General features: G+C 35.4%; 1 protein-coding gene across 1 annotated transcript in view; it reads right to left on the bottom strand.

Moving 5' to 3' along the window:
• Positions 1-1,692: 1,692 nt before the first annotated feature.
• LOC308487375 (uncharacterized protein) overlaps positions 1,693-17,117 on the bottom strand; it is a gene marked incomplete at its 5' end in the record, with an annotated part of 34,117 nt that continues 18,692 nt past the window's right edge. Inside the window, one exon of the mRNA XM_081025480.1 lies at positions 1,693-8,786. Coding sequence (XP_080881606.1) covers positions 8,649-8,786 — 138 coding nt within the window. The 3' untranslated portion in view covers positions 1,693-8,648. The remainder of the gene's footprint in view (positions 8,787-17,117) is intronic.

The raw sequence follows: 17,117 nt of genomic DNA, 5'->3' as shown, positions 1-17,117 counted from the left end.
AATGTAAAGCTATCATTTTTATTCTTTGTTGTAATGTTAGTGTTACCCTGCTCCATGACTCGATAGGTTTAATTAGAAAAGGAGAGAGTGAAACTGTATTCGGGTTTAATTCTTTGTTTTCAGTAATTTAGTGTTAATTTTGGGGGGTGATTTATTCCCACTTTTTATAAAAGTAGCACAGTTAAGGAAATACAACTCTTAGAACTTGATTTTTATTCTGAGCCCCATTTGAAATGGCTATTCTGAGGTCCATTTCAGGCATTATTTCTTGACCAAGATGAATATTTTTGTGTATACCAAACTAATTTCATTTTAAAATTTGCACAGAATTGGAAAATTCTCCCTTTATACAAATCCATTTATCAGCTTCATGCTTTTCTTAGGTCTTCTATATTCCAATCTGAACTCATTGCCCTTTAGAATTGTTGAATAATTTGAATTGGGGCTTTGTTATCTTTGGGGGGGGATCCCTTTGTCTATCAATTTAGATCCTTCATTTCCTGAATCCCAGAGCTTTCATTTTGTGCAGCTCGTCTTCTGAGACCATGTCTAAAAGGGTCTGTTTCACTCTGGATTAGCAGTTTGGCTAGCTAGAGAATTCTAGATTTAGTGAAGAAATTTGATGCTATCTTGATTTTTGATTGTTCACATGAAATATTTTTACTCTGAAACAGCTTAGGGTTTTCTCTCTGTCCCCAGTGTTCTCAAATATGACTGCTGGATACTCAGTGGGTTCTATTATTGTGTAAACTTGCTCTTTAATTTCTGGGAAATATGGAACTGATTATTTTCCTTATCCCCTTCACCAGCACAATCTGTTCTCTAGAATTCTTGTTATTGGTGTGAGCCCCGGACATCTATTTTCATATTTTTCATTACAATCTGTTACACTTTGAATTATTTTTCACAACTTAATCTTTCAACTTTTTAAAAAGTTTTAAATTTCATCTCTAATTTCTAAGACCTTCCCCCTCCAGCCTGTGTTATAAACAGCAACCTGTTCCTACATGGATATGTTCGTTATCCATACAAGGTTATTAACCTCATCTGTAAGGTTTCCTCCAAAATACTTTGCTTTTGTGTTGTTTTTGGCCTCTCCTTTTCGTAGTAGAGATTTTCCTCAAATGTTAGGTGGTTCTTGGCTCACATTTAGGAGTGGAATATTTTAAAAGCTGATTGGAATGTTGTGAATTAGGCTGGGAGGTGGGAGCTTGTCAACCATGGGGTTCACTATTGGGTGATCTGGCTATGTCATTTTGAGGAACCCTTTGATACTTTTTTTTAAAGCCCCTGGTGTTGGTCAAGTTCATCAGAGAAGTCTTTCTGCTCTGCTACCTAAAGGGCAAAAAAACCTGGCTGCCAGTATTCTGGTATCCCAGTGGGGAAAGAAAGCTGAGAACAAGTACTATTATTTTCATCACTGTATGCCTGTGAGCCCAGAGATCACCCTGTCTTACTGGAGATAATCTCTAGTTTTTTGCCGGGATGGAGGAGTTCAGTTGTCCAATGATACAGACGTGTGGGGGGCTTACGTGCTTGTCAAACCGATCAATCCTGTTCTAGTCTCTTCCATGTCTGAAGGTGCCTGGGCTGCGAATTACTAGCAAGCCTTCGGGGTAAGGGGTGTTCTATGGTATAAGATCGGATATCCTCACTACATTGTTGTTTGCCTAGTCAATTCCCTTTTGTTCACAAACTGCAGCTTTCAAAATGGGCTGTTTCTTCTGTCTTTCATGGTTTTTTATGTTGTCCTCTTTAAAATACTGAGTTTTAGTAGGATTTCAGAAGGGTCTATAAGTGATACGGTCTATTTTTAGCAGCCTTGATTATTTGTGTGTGGTAGGTGATAGAAGATGTGGGGAACAAAAAAGGACAGGTAAAATACAGGTAGCTCAGTACTTTTAAGAATTTGGCCAACAAAATTTCTAAGTAGTTCACTAGTTTATTATAGAATCAATCCCTGTTTATTCATAGACAGTGTTAGGTAACTGATTTAAATTCTCCCATCAGTTTTGTACCCTTGTTAGAGCTACTAGTCCCTCTTTGCAAGAAATGTATGAATATTCTAGGTCTGCTGTCCTAATTCAAAATTTGATACCTTTTGATTTACTAGATGCCTGCTGCCAGGTGAGTTAATCTCTTCCTGGGGTTCTGGGTTTCCTTTTATTTCTTAACATTTAATGTGTATAAGAATCCAAATCTTGTTACCATGTTAACTTCACAGGGGAATGGTAATTGCTTCATTGTTCTTTGTTGGTCACAAGAATAAAGTGTGTGGAATACCTGTCCAGATGCCATTCATGCTGAGATAATTTTGAAAAGTAGTATCACTAATAATGTTAGGATATAATTCGGCCTTGCGTTCTGTACTTTAGTCTGTGCTTTTGTTGTTTTACTGCTTGGAAAAGGTTTTTAAAGGTATCTTGTACTTTAAAAAGTAGTTTAGGCTTAGAGCCGTGAGCTATTGGGAATTTAGAAAACCAGGACTGAACCCACTGTCCACCACAATATATGTTCGTCCTGAAATGTATAGTGAGTTTATTTGGTTTGGGGTCATATTAAGCAAGTGTCAAAATCTAGATCCATGCATAATATTAACACACTGACAATCTCAGTCAATTTCTTTGGGAGGACTTGAATAGTACAGTTTATCTGTTAATATTTAAGGATGATCCCAAGCTATTCATAAAATGAATTTTATTACCTGCTTTTGACAAGGTTACATACTTTATCCTTTCTTCACTACTGGTCATACTTAGTTTAGGAGTCTACCCTGAAAATTCCATGGGTAAAAAAATGATTCTAGTAAGATGAATATTGAGTTGTGCAAATTGAATGCTTGGACGGTTTAATTGCTGTCAGTTGCTTATAATCTGGAATAATGGGGAAGTGTTGATTATAATCTGGTTAGCATTTCAAAGAGGACTGTAGACCATTTATTTACATCAGAATCATTTAGTAATTTAGTAAATCAATTGTTGGGGGTGTTTCCTGGGATTCTGTATTTGACACTCCCAAGTGGTCTTAGCTGCATTAAAGTTTTAAGGTCTGTGGCTTTAAGATGGTTGGAGTTACAAACATTGTTTCAGTAAGGATTGTTTTTCTTGTTCTGGTAAAGACAAAGGTGCATGTTTCATAAAACAGACCTCAAGCATTTTAATCATGGACTCTGTCTAGCTTGAAAGGAAAAATCACAAAAGACAGCATTGTAAAGAGTGTACAAGATGACAGTGAGCAAGTGTACCAAGTGGGGAAAGGGACACGGTCGGGGTGGCTATAGGCTGAAAACATAATGAGTTGGTTTTATTATGTTTTAATTCTCTACAGGCAGTACACGCCCCCTATTGCCTACACATTGCTCCCTTTGGTTTGTCACTGATCTCACTCATCCATTACAGTATATGAATTGGTAATCAGCAACTGATTGAAATTGACTTTTGCAGTTGTCTTGAGTTGGGCTCGTTAAATACTGCCTTGTCCTTACTACCTTTTAGATTCTCAAGAAGGATATGTAATTCCGGCAGCCTCAGGTACTTGGGATACAAAGGACTGTAATTTAGGAATACAGCAGTGGGTAACTACTAAGTGTTAATTTTGTGCAGTAAGCCCTGTAAAAGGTAACTTGGGGGACAGAAGGGTACTCTAAGGGCATGAAAAAAGGACTTTAAAAATTACTGTACTACTTAAGGGTGAAATGCCTTATAGGAATTAGATCCTAAGTAAGAGCAAGGTATTCCTTGTTACAGCAGTCGGTTATTTTAGTTGTCATAGGAGGAACTGTTTCAAGTCTTCAAAGAAAATACAGATGAGCATTAGGAGAGGTGCCATTATAAGTCATTAAACAGTGATAACAGGTTATTGGATTCTATTTTGAGACACATCTAAGCCACTTGGGAAGATCGTTTACTTCAAGGGTAGTTGGTATACACTTTTATTTTGTAATTGGACAGGCTATATTCTGTTCACACTTTAGAATTTGAAAGCAAGGTTACTTTCCTAGTTTTTCTCTTAAAATATTGGGAGAAACTTAAGCATTTGTTAATGCCAGTACATGTGACATTTAACGTCGTGGAAGCTATGCTTTGAATAAATACTTTAGAAGGAATATATAATTGCCCCTCCCCTTTTTTTGTATGGATGGCCTTGGATTACACAGGGCTTAATCACATTTTTAGAAAATACTCTTGCCAATCTCAGACTGATGAAGTGGAACCCTTTTTAAAAATAAAAATTGAAAGATGGCTCTGATTATAAATTACAGTGTAGTTAAGAGATTGGTTAAGTCAATAAAAACTTCGAAATGCTCAGAAATTTGTTGTAAATTGCTTCTGCAATCTATATATATATAAAGCATGCTACTAATCAATTAGTTTTATGTATTAAGACCTATCAGCATGTCTTTTTTAAGTACCTGGTTTACTTGATTTTAAACTAACATGATGTTCTCTGTACCATTTAACATTTTCAAGACATTCTCCCCAAGCAAATTCTGTTGGAACCAAGTGTTTCCAGTTCTAGAAGCCTACTTCTAGAGTCTTCATATGAAGTTTACAGTGGGCTTTAATGGGATTTTAATTTGCACTAAATTTTCTTTTCTGAAAGATTACTTATGTTCAAATTATAATGTAGTGCTTTTGTCTCACAATTAAACTCTTACAGCACTCATGCATTTTTTGCACTGTCTTTTTTTTTTTAATTTTTTATTTTTTTTATTTTAAGCTTTCCCCACTTGAATGAATACCTTGAATAACAGGTCTTGTTTTCTTAGTTGAAAAGGTAAGGCAACTATTAATCATGTTTAAAATAAAAATCTTATTAAATGATGGGTTCTTTTGAAAGATAGCTTATGCATAATTGGTCAAATAGTATTACAAGTTGAAGAGTCACTGAACTTGATAGAATAAAGGGTAATTTTCCAGTTTTCCCCAAAATGTTCACGAGGAAGGATAGTAAGAGTAGGAAGATTCAATATGGGGATGTTCAGTCTTTGGCATCTACTGAGTTTGTTGTAAAATGTAGTGAGACCACTAAAAGTGCTGATGGGCATTTGCTATTCATGTACTTTTATAAATTTTTCAGAAAATGGCAAATGGAATCAAATGTGTATAATAGTAATAGCATTAACCAAGGTACTTAGGCTTTCTCTGTAAGCCTAACAGTATTGTGTCACTATTTTACTTCCTACATTTGTGTCCCCTGAGAACTTGAAAGAATATGAATCACTCATAGGCTGGCCTACCAAGAGAGAGGTTGCCATTGTGGCAGGTCATGGTGTGCTGAGCAGGTCTGCTCCATAAATGAAGGGTCTGTAACCAGCTTGTGATTTTCCTTTTTGTTCTAAAAATCAGGACGGAATTAAACAGTGGGTTTTGTTATTCTAGGTTCTGCCAAGATTTTATAATGAGATAATACGAACTTTTGAAACAAGTTAAAAATAGCCCTTTTCAGATTTATTAAAATGTGTGGGACATTCTATTTAGCAGATTTTTTTTAAAAATTCTAGTTTAATATATTCAATGGAATTATTTCAAATAAGTAGTTTTGAGGTCCGCTATCATTTGCCCTGTAATGGGCAAATAAAATTTAACTTCTCCAGGCATCAGTTTTTCCAACTGTAAAATACTTCCCTCAGGTATGAACATTGAATGATAGTCATGTGAAAAGTGCTTTGAAGTTAGTGTCATCATGGGGTTACACATACTTTGAGGCCCCATCCCAGCCTTAAGCACAATCTTCAGGGGTGGAGCCCCAGCCTATTAGGATCCCTAGGTGGTGATGAGGGTTGAAAGCCAGAGCTTTCTATTTATTGCAATGACTATTGAGGAAATAAGGACGGAAATCATGCATATGAAAAAGTACCAAATGTTAACGCCTGTATGTGCTGGGCAGTGAACATGAATAGTATGGTGTGGCCAGGCGGGAGTAACTGGTCCACCATGAAGCGATGAGTGCCCGTTCCGAAGTTTGCCTGGGCACCTGCAGGGACTCCCTGCTTTCTGTAACTCCTGGGCTTCTCTGGCGGTGAACCTTCTGGAGAGTTGATGTAGAAGCCCTATGATTTGTTGAGTACATTTGGGAAGACGAGGCTAAGAGAGTTCTAGATTCCAGAATAGCTGTGATTACCTTGATAGAGATAGGAAATAAGGCCAAATGAGCAGTTTTGTGGGGAAAGGAGGAAGAACATACAGTTTGGGGGTTTAAAATTTGAGTGTTTGCATGATACCCAAGTGGGTATGTCCAGTAGAGAGTTGGGAAATGAAGAGAACCAAGGCTGAGCTCTGCTGAAGGCCATTTGAATGAAAGAATGATAGCATGATTCAACTCCGAAGGCCTGCTCTACCTTCTGCACCCCACAGCAAGCAGTGTCTTCATTTGTTGATCTCCTCTTACTAGCCCAGTGGACTCAGGCAAGTGATAACTTGTGCTTCAGTTTTCTCATCTGTAAAATGGAAACTTCTATTCGGTTGGTGCAAAAGTAATTGTGGTTTAAAAGGTAAAAAATAATGGCAAAACTGCAATTACTTTTGCACCAACCTGATAGTACCTATCTCAGTTATTGTGAGGATTAAATAAGAAACTTTAAAGTATTTAAACAGCTACTAGCACATAAGTGCTCAATAACTTAATTGTTACTGTTGACTGCCTTTACCTATTGAGATGAATTGGATTTCTAATAAGATCCAATGCCCATCCGACTTAAAATCCATGAAATCTTCCTCAGTGACCAGAGCTGGTGGTGATCATTATCTTTCCTGAATTTATTCTCTATTGGTGCACACTGAACTAAATGTTTTAACACGCTTAGGATTTTTATTTGTCTTGCCTCCTCAACTGGAATGTAAACTTCCCTTAGGAATTAGGACCATTTTGTATACTTCTATATATGGCCATGAATTTCTCAAAACATTGGTTATTCTATTAATGTGGTAATTTAGAATAAATCCTAATGTTTTACAACTTTTGGTGGAGTCGGAGCTCTACATTTGAAAGCATAAATGAATGAAAAATCTAAGGTTGGCTTAATACTTGTTTCTTTCTACTCAGTTATGTTCTGACAGATGTAGCACAACTGGGAAACACCCTTTACTAAAGGAGTGTTTTGTTTGTTTTTTTTGGTTTTACTTCTTCCTGGTAGCTTTCAACAGTTCATAAAAATGCAAGTCCTCCTGAAAACATAAGACTACCTAGGAAAACAGGCATTACACATGGACTTGCCGCCTGGAAGCTGGGCGAGGCCTGTGCTTTAAACATGCAAGTGGAGAAGAGCTTGCAAAGGCACATTACTCATTTTTAGGCTTCTGGGTCTTGGCATCTTAATATGTAAAATTGGGGGCTAGATTAGGTATTTTTACGTTTCATGTGTTCTAGCAATAAATTTGCCAGTATTCACTGGCAACCAGAACACACATACACTGTTTTCTACATAATTATAAATTGTAGAAATGTTAGGCAAATTGTATAGAGCTTTGAAAATAATGCCAGCAAAATACATGACAATACCTCTTCTCATAGTACTCCTTTAAATTCCTGTCTCTACCTCCCAGAAACAATCTACCAACCTGGGAAAAAACCAGATGGTTCTGATGTGTCCTGTCTGGCCCATAATAAAGGGGTCAGATAATATACTCATTTAAATATGGGCTTCATGGTCATATGTGACCACAGTTACTACTTGAATCAGTCAAAATCTCAGCTGCATGATTTTGAACATGTCATTTAATTTTGCCTTTTTCTGATCTGCAAAATACAAATATGAACTAACATTTTCATAGCACTTAGCATTATGCTAACTTAGTTTTTACTTCCTGTCATTGTATAATTAATTAAATGACATTCATTCCCCCAAAGCACTTAATACATCGAATCAAAGTAAATATTCAATAGAATATTCCCAAATAGGTGTATTTTTTTTCCTGGGTATAGACTACAGAAACTCCAAAGTTTCTAATTTAAAATCCTTTAAAAAGTATTTTGTGAATGGCAAGGTGGTACTGTCCTAGAGGACTTGGTGCCTATTTAAAATACTGGTATTTGATTATTATCAGAATTAAAATGAGTTATCTAGCGGGAAGGAGTCACTGTTCTAATCTTTTATTTTTCCCCATGGATCATTAAATGATTTTTAAAACCAACTTTAGACCTCAAATTCCCATACACGAAATAGAACTCATTAAACCTTGTTCCAAACAGCTAAGTTAAGTTGCATGCTTTGGTTATTAGAAATCTTAGTGATTTGAAATTAATGGATGAAGTGTATCACTAAAAAAAAGGCTGTTAGGGTGGCAAGATAGTATATGTGCTGCCGAAGCGAGCACAGGGTGGCAAGATAGGAAGACAGGATCTGTGTATATTAGATATACAGCTTCCCAATTTTTTGATCTTTACTCAAGGAAATGCCTAATATAAAACACGATGGTTTGGATTTTCCATTCAAATGGAAGAAGAGGTGAATGTGTATCTCTGGACTGTACTCATGTTCAGGTTCTTATATTTCTAAGGAAATTTTAAGGTCAAGATCATTTCTGAGTAAGGAAGGAGTAAGATCATGGGGATTTAATCAATGCCATTTAATGCTATCATTTTTTTCTATGTAATAGTTAACAGTTAAATAACATTTAGTGTGTGGTACACATAACAAAACTATGTGGTCAGGTTGGTATTACATTTATACTTAGAAGAATGATGATGATTGAAAGGAGAAGTGCCACAGAGATAAGTATAATCTTTTTGAAACGTTTCCACCATATCCTCCTAAGAATCTTTCTTGTTTTTTTGGAGTCTTTGGCCTGAAATAAAAATAAACACAGATTTAATGTTTTCATTTCTGGGTTAATGGGCACACTCCAATACTTATTAGAGCTCTCTAAAAGAACAGATTTTGTTTGGTTTTGACCAATCTCCAAAAATCTCAATAGAGCTGAGCAGCTTTTATAAAAGGATACAACAAGATTCCAGGTGCTTTCCTTATTGTGTTCAGCTGCACTTTTACTAGCTTTATTAACTTTGTGACCTTGAACAAGTTACTAACACTTTGAGCCTCAGTTTCCTCATCTTCATGATTTTTCTTAAATGCCACTTACAACCCTATTTAAATTTGCAACGCTCATATCTGTATCCCAGAAGCCTTATTCCCCTTCAATACATTACTTTTCTCCAAAGTACTTATCTAACATGTAAATTTTACTTGTTTACTTTTTGTTGAGAATGTAAGTTCTATGAAGGCAGGGATTTTTGTCGGTTTCATTCACTGTTATATTCACAACAGTGCACAATATATGGCAGGTGTTCAATTAATATTTATTGAATTAATGAGTAAATATATTAAATGGGGATAATGATACCTGTCACATAGTAACCCAGATAGTGAGGATTAACTTGAGATAATGAATATAGTACATCTAGTCCACTGTATAAGAATATGCCGTTGTTATAATTAATATTTTTGGTAATGAGATGGATTTTGTTAAGTACTTTATGATACAAAAATGTTTCATGATAAACCTAAATAAAACAGCTCACTGTTATTAACATGCACAAAATTACTGAAAGAACTCAAGGAGAAGTGGGAAGAAATGAAACAAGGCCACACAGAATTGTAAAATTCTTTTTATTTTTTTGTTCTGAGAAAAGCTTTGTTGTTTCCATTTGATCCACTCCATTTTGTTTTTTAAATCTATGTAACTGCTTTTCATATAGGCATGATACAAACAAAATGCTTGGTGCTCAAATGGACTTCTGCTGTCTGCCACCTGGGTAAGAAGTAAGAGTGCAACCAATTTATTCGTGCATCAGATAAGCTTCTTTTACTCTTCAGTATATGTAATGACTTTCCAAGAGCAAAGTCAAAGTACATAATTACAGTGAATGTTATAAATAGCTTATGTCCCATTATGTTACTCAGATAGCCTCACGATTCTAATGTACAAGTTTTGGGAGCCCCAGGTTTATATACCCAAGATGCTGTTGGTTATTCCCAAGGATCTGGCACATGGAAGCTAGTTGACTAGGTGAACATCGCAGGATGTTATCTTTTATTGAATGCTTTAAATGCATGTACTACTGGTATATGACATACATTATATGTATTTTTGCATCATAATATGCAATACTCAAAATAATCTTGGGTGAGTATTCCTGTTTTACATCATTGAAGAAAATGAGGCTCAAAGGTTTTAAGTTTTCAGGTTATACAGCTAGTAAGTGATGGAGTTGGAATTTAAATCTAGAATTGCACGACTATATTGCCTTGTGTAGAAACATTTAATTAAGATATAAGCGGACTTTACATTCTTAGATTATTTGCTTTCTGTTTTATTAATGTAATACGCATAGTTAGAAAAGTCAGAATTCTACAAGACTTATGAGTAAAAACAGCATACTCCCTCCCTACTCCTTCCCACCCCTGATCCTATTTTTAGAGGTAATCACTCTCAGCTCTTGTCTGTTTTGCTCGTTGTGTTATTCCTATTGCCTGGAACAGTGGTTCTCAACTGGGGGCAATTTTGTCCTTCAGGGGACATTTGGCAATGTCTGGAGACATTTTGATTGTCATGACTGGAAGGGGTGCTACTGGCATCTAATGTGTAGAAGCCAGAGATGCTGTTGAACTTCCTACAATGCAGAGGACAGTCCCCCTACCTCCACCCACCCACCCAACAAATAATTACCCAATCCAAAATGTGCCAAGGTTGAGAATCCCTGACCTAGAACAGTGCCTGACACATAATGAGTGCTCAGTAAATACTGGTTGAATATACCTCATTTAGCTGTTTATTTTTCCCTGGTGTTTGTTTTCTTCTGCATTACTAGAAAGCATACATATGTATTTCTTAAGCTTTCTATTTCCAACTATGGAAGGAAGTATATAACTCTTAACCATATCCCCAAATCTCCTTTAAATACACACCTTTCCTTTCCTCTACCCTCTCTTTTTGTTTAACTAACACATTGTAAATATTCGCTGAACCATGGAGTGTATTACATTGACTTTAATGCATAACTTTCTGGTTTCTGTAGAGCTACTAACAGGTAGAGAGTTAAATTAAATCTTTTCAATTGTTAGTTTTTACTCTACCAACCAGTAATCCATTCCCAAACTACAAAGGAGCTGAAAAATATCCTTCCTTTGATTGCTCCCATGTTGGATCCACTTGTTTTATCTTGAGGAAGTTCATCACAGAGTCTTTTGAACCACGCCAGCCTGGTTTGGTTGAGATCTAGGTTTATTTACCGTTTCCCTGAAAATAAGACCTAGCCGGACAATCAGCTCTAGTGCATCTTTTGGAACAAAAATTAATATAAGACCCAGCCTTATATTTATTATATATTATATTCTATAAGACCCGGTCTTATAGTAAAATAGTAAAATAAGACCAGTTCTTATATTAATTTTTGCTCCAAAAGACACATTAGAGCTGATTGTCCAGCTAAGTCTTATTTTCTTGGAAACATGGTATATGCTTTAATCTTGGGTCTTTGTTCACCAATATCCTGGATATGTCCTCCTCTTGTGTTGGGCCTTCTGTTTTCTCAATCTCATCCTTCCCTTTCTTGATTTATTCCCTCCTATTGAAAAGTATTTGCCAAAAACTACCTTAGAAAGGGTGAGTGGGATGTATATTTCTGAATTTCTATGAACCTATATGCCTAGAAACGTCATTATTTTACCCATACATTGAGTTGGTAATTTGATTGGGTATAGAAACCTAGTGGAAATCATTTTCCCTCAAAATTTTGAAAGCATTCATCCATTTTTCTTTAATACCCATATATTGCTATTGGGAAATTTGATGCTATTCTAATTGCCAAATCTTTGGTTGCTTCTTTCTCTGAAAGCTTTTAGAATCTTCTCTTCCTTTTTAATGTTCTATAATTTCAAGATTACGTGCCCTGCTGTGGTCCTTGTTTTTGTTCATTGAATCTGGAAAGTTATGCTATTTAGTTCTAGGAATTTTTCTTGTATTACTCTGTTTTTCTTCCCTCTGATTCCTTCAATTTATTTTCTTGAAACTCCTGTTATTCATATGTTGGACATCTTAGACTGATTCTCTTGTCTTCTTGCTCTCTCTTTTTGCTCTACTTTCTGAAGGAATATTTCAATTTTATGTTACAATAATTCTGTTAACTTAAAAATTTTTACTATTTTAATTTTCAAAAGATCTATGAATAAGCTTTTATATAGCTTTCTGTTCTTGTTTCAGAGATGTATTATCTAATATTCTTTCTCTCAAGAAAGGTTTTTTTTTCAAATATACTTTCTTTTGCTTTTGCATTATCTATTTTGTCTGAGTTCCTTTTTCCCTGTTTCTTTAAATATATATTTTTAATTATAGAGATTTTCCTCAAATAGCTCATGATCTGTGTTGTTGATTTACTAAAATGATGATTGGAAACTCTGTTTAGTGAGTGGGGCCTATCATTTGGTGGGCTTCTCTGTAGTATAATGGGGTATGGACCTGACCATGTCATTGGGGGAATGCCTCAATATCTGTAGGCAGGACAGTAGCTGTAGGTCTTCTCCCTTTGATCTAGTCAGTTTCCTAGAAAGAAATCCCCTAATTTCCTGCCTGGGTAAAGCTGACTGGGAGAGAGGTTGGGGAGTGGTCACCATATTCAGGATGCAGATTTTCACTTAGTCTATCTGATTTTAATATGATGGTTAGTCTGGCCTCAACTGCACCTGGTGTCTAAGTTAAAAACATCTCTGGTCTATTGTCTTTAGATAATAAAATTTATTATTCTTTGTCAGAGATAAGGAGAGGAAGCAATGTGGCTGTGAGAAGTAGGGAAGTGGCAACAGGTAACACGTTCCTTTTAAAGATTTTATACCTAGTCTCTTCTTTCTAGACCTATACTGCATGTCTTCTTTTAGACGTACCATATGTCTCCAATTTCTGATCCTTTCCAAGGTCCTATGGCCTGGATCAGTTTGCATTTTAATGTCTTCTCCTGCTTACAAGCTTATGTTTCAAGTTTTTACTGCTCTATTTGGACTAATAATTACTGATAACCTGTTTTCTAGTGTCCAATATTGTTGACATTTCTTACATGTTGTCTTTTGTTTTTCTATCCTAGTGGTTTGTACATTAAAATCTCTAATTATTGTTTTACATATCATTTTATTGGTGTTTTGAGAGGATATCAAGATAAATGTATATGTTTAATCTGCCAAGTTAGAATCCATGACCCATATTTATCTGTACACTGGCTGACAGAAAGCTTATTGGCTTACTTTTAGTTAAAAAACAAATCTGCTTTTTAAGAACATTCAGTAGAGTCTTTTATGAAAAGACCAAGGGAAAAGACAGGGAGAAAACTAATTTAGCTAGACAAAAACAGAGGGTTTAGTGAGAATGATTATGTGCTGTGTGAATATAATGTGTGAAAAACTAAAATACTTCAAATTTTATCCTTTATTGAGCTGCTTCTACTCAACTGGCTTCAAAGAGGAAGTCATTTTTTCTCCATATATTCATGAAAATACAATGTATACATAAAAATGGGATTTGTTGGAATGTAAGGCAGTAAAGTGAAATAAGTTAAAAAAAATTTTGTTTGTTTTGCTGTAATTTTCTGGGATTTACTATAGATGTTGCTGCTTGTCCCATAAGAAACACACATATAAGCTAATAAAAAGTAATAGGTCTGGCGATATGGTGGATTATGTAACCCCATAATCGTGGCACTATTATTAATCAGAAATGTTAGATAAAATATAAGAAGCAAATGTTTAAATGCATAGTTGAACTTGGAAGAAAGTAAGAGCAAGGCCAGGTGCAGGAACCTCGGAAAGCAGGGAGAAGTTGCCCTGATGGTGCAGCTCCTCTGGATTTGGGAGGGAGATGATGCTGGCCTCTGTTGCCCAGGGCTTAGGATTTCAGTGCTCACAGGGACATGAGGTGAAGCCGTGGGCTCACAGGAAGAGAATGATGGAACTATGTGGAATTTCCACCCTTCCTGTTAACTGGGCTTGGAGCTTTGGAGTCTTCCTTGACTCTCTTACCACACATCCAATTTGTCAGCAACTCCAATTTCATCTTCAAAATATAACCACAATCCTACCACTTCTCACCATCTATACTGTAGTCAATATTCATTTCGTGCTACCAACACTGGTACCACTTTTTTTGCTCTTTATTTCTTGCTGAAACTCAAAATTTTCATCTGAGGTCATTTTTAGTCTACCTGATATACTTCCTTTAGAATTTCCGTTAGTGCAGATGTGATAAAGTGGAGTTATTGATAGCAAGAGACTCTCCAATCACAGACCACATTTTTCAGGCCCTTCACCCATCTCATACATGCCCCTCTATCCCTTGTACTTATACAAAGCTATAAGACTAATTTTTACCAACAGATTGTGAGTAGAAGTGATGGGTGTCACTTTTGGGCTGAACTGGCTGTAAGTAAATTGTTTCCTCCATTCCCTGTTTAACCAACTGCCACCTGAAACTGAAAGACTCTGAGACCCAAGGCAATGGCAGAGTCACAAAATGGAAAAAGCTTGGGTTCCTGGGTTACCATATGGAAGTCTGCCCATGGAAAAACCTGCCTTAGACTGTTATACAACCGAGAAATAAACCTCTATTGAATTTAAAACACTGAAAACTTGAGGTATGTTGTTACAGCTAGTGTTTCTCTAATATTGAAATTGATAGTAGGATGAGATATTGTCACTACAAAACTCTAAACATGTGGCATTGGCTTAACCATCAAGTGGTAGACAGTGAAGAAACTGATATTAAAGGCTGGAAAGATAAAAACCGATGCTCTGGAGAGTAAAATATTTGCTAAAACTATCACCTGTGATAACTTGGAAAGCAGACAAAGCACCTATTGAACCTGTCACTTTAGAGAAAAGGTTGGAAATAGAATGGTAGTAGTGTGACTTCTTGTTCCTGGCTGCATTTAGCCAGGCAACAATTGATTGGCTTGCAAAAAGAAATGAAAAGGAATAGAGAGGATGCAGAAATGTAGAACACTGAAAGATTAGAAAGTAGATGGCTTTTTTGCCCAAACAAGAGGAAATGAGATTGAAAAGGTCTTTTAATGACAAATGTCCATTAATATTCTGCCCTTCATAAATAACAAAAAACGCCAAACCCAGCAAAAACTGAGCCAAGGACCTGAATAGACTTTCTCCAAAGAAGATATACAAATGGCTAATAAGCACATGAAAACATGTTCAACATCATTAGTCCTTAAGGAAATGCAAATCAAAATGCCATACGTCATACCCAGTAAGATGGCTATAATTTTAAAAAATGGAAAATAAGTGTTGGAGAGGATGTGGAGAAATTAGAGTCCTCTTACATTACTGGAGGGAATGTAAAATAGTTCAACTGCTGTGGGAAATAGTTTGGAAGTAACTCAAAACGATTAAACCTTGAATAATCGTTAAACCATATGATACAGCAATTCGATTCCTACATATATACACAAAACAATTGAAAACAAGTATTCAAAAAAAGAAGACGTGTAAGAACATTCATAGCAGCATTATTCAAGGAACCAAAAGGCAGAAAAACCCAAATGTCCATCAACTGATGAGTGGATAAACAAATTGTGGTCTATCCATACAATGGAATGTTATTCAGCCATAAAGAGGAATAAAGTACTGATACTTGTTACAACATGGATGAACCTCAACATTGTGCTAAGGAAAGAAGCCAGCCAGACACAAAAGATCACAGATTGTATAACTCCATTTATATGAAATACCCAGAATAAGTAAATTCATAGAGACAGAAAGTAGATTAGTGGTGGCCAGGGGCTGGGGAGTAAATTCTTAACGGGTACGAGGTTTCTTTTTAGGGTGATGAACATGTTTTGGAACTAGATAGAGGTTATAGCTATACAACATTTTGAATGTACTAAATACCACTGAATTGTATACTTCATAATGTTAATTTTATGTTATATGAATTTTACCTCAATTAAAAAAAAGATTCTGCCCTGCAGTAGACATCAGATTAGGGGTATAAGCTTCCTATCCAAACCTAATGGCTCAAGGTAGTGCCTTTAAATTAAGAGGGAGGAATGAGGGCAAGGAAGCAAAGAAATACGTCTAGAAAAGAACTTTATATGTGGCTACAGGCACTTGGAAGTGACTAGAACCAAAGAGATTAGAAATCAACTAAATTGTAAATGGAATTATAAATAAACCAAAATCTGGTCCTTTGAAAAGACCAAAAAGAAAATCTTGATTAAAAAGTTGAGTGGCTAGGAATGAGAAAATAAAACTAACCACAGGCAGAGGACAGACTAAAATAATTATACACACACACACACACATATATCTATGTTAATCTAAAAAGTAAGAAGGGATCGAAAATGTATTAATGTTTAACACATGGAGAGGCACTGAGAGGTGTGTATGTGAGTTGGTATGTTATGAAAGTTAAAGTGTTTGGGGGGTAAAGACATGAAGAGCTGACTACTGTATATTCCTTTATTCATTTACTTATAGTGTATTGCAATTCCTGCAGTAATCTAGGTAAATGAATTTATGGGTAATATTATTTAGTTTTAATTAAACTAAAAAGTAGACATTTGCCTTAAAAATCATACTAATAGAGCAAACATAACAAGAAAATGACAGAGGCTATATCTCTGCTTCTAGTTTGAGTATTCCATTTACCATATTTATAGTGATATATAATCACATTTGACTTTTAATCACATTATAATTAAAATACACTATTATTATTTTTCTTAATCAGAGTTTTAATTTTCTTAAATTGTTTAATATTTTATTTCATCTTTATCTCATTATTTTAAGTTCTATTTTTCTGTATGTTTAATAATATATAACATTATAAAAGAATATATAGAATTTATATATATTTAAATGCATTCTCAAGAATATTTTATGAAAAAAAAGAATATTTTATGAATAAATATGCATGATCAAAAAATTCTATAGACCAGTGTCTTAGAAACATTTTTGCAAAAGTGTACCAAAAAGAATTACCATATGACCCCGCAATCCCTCTCCTGGGTATATACGTAAAACATCTGAAAACATTTATCCGCAAAGATATATGTGCTCTGATGTTCATTGCTGCTTTATTTACAGTGGCCAAGACATGGAAACAACCAAAGTGTCCTTTGATAGA

This window comes from Rhinolophus hipposideros (assembly GCF_964194185.1).
Source record: "Rhinolophus hipposideros genome assembly, chromosome: 1".
NCBI lineage: Eukaryota > Metazoa > Chordata > Mammalia > Chiroptera > Rhinolophidae > Rhinolophus > Rhinolophus hipposideros.
The sequence above is the reverse complement of the archived record's forward strand: the minus strand, read 5'-3'. Positions and strand labels throughout refer to the sequence as shown.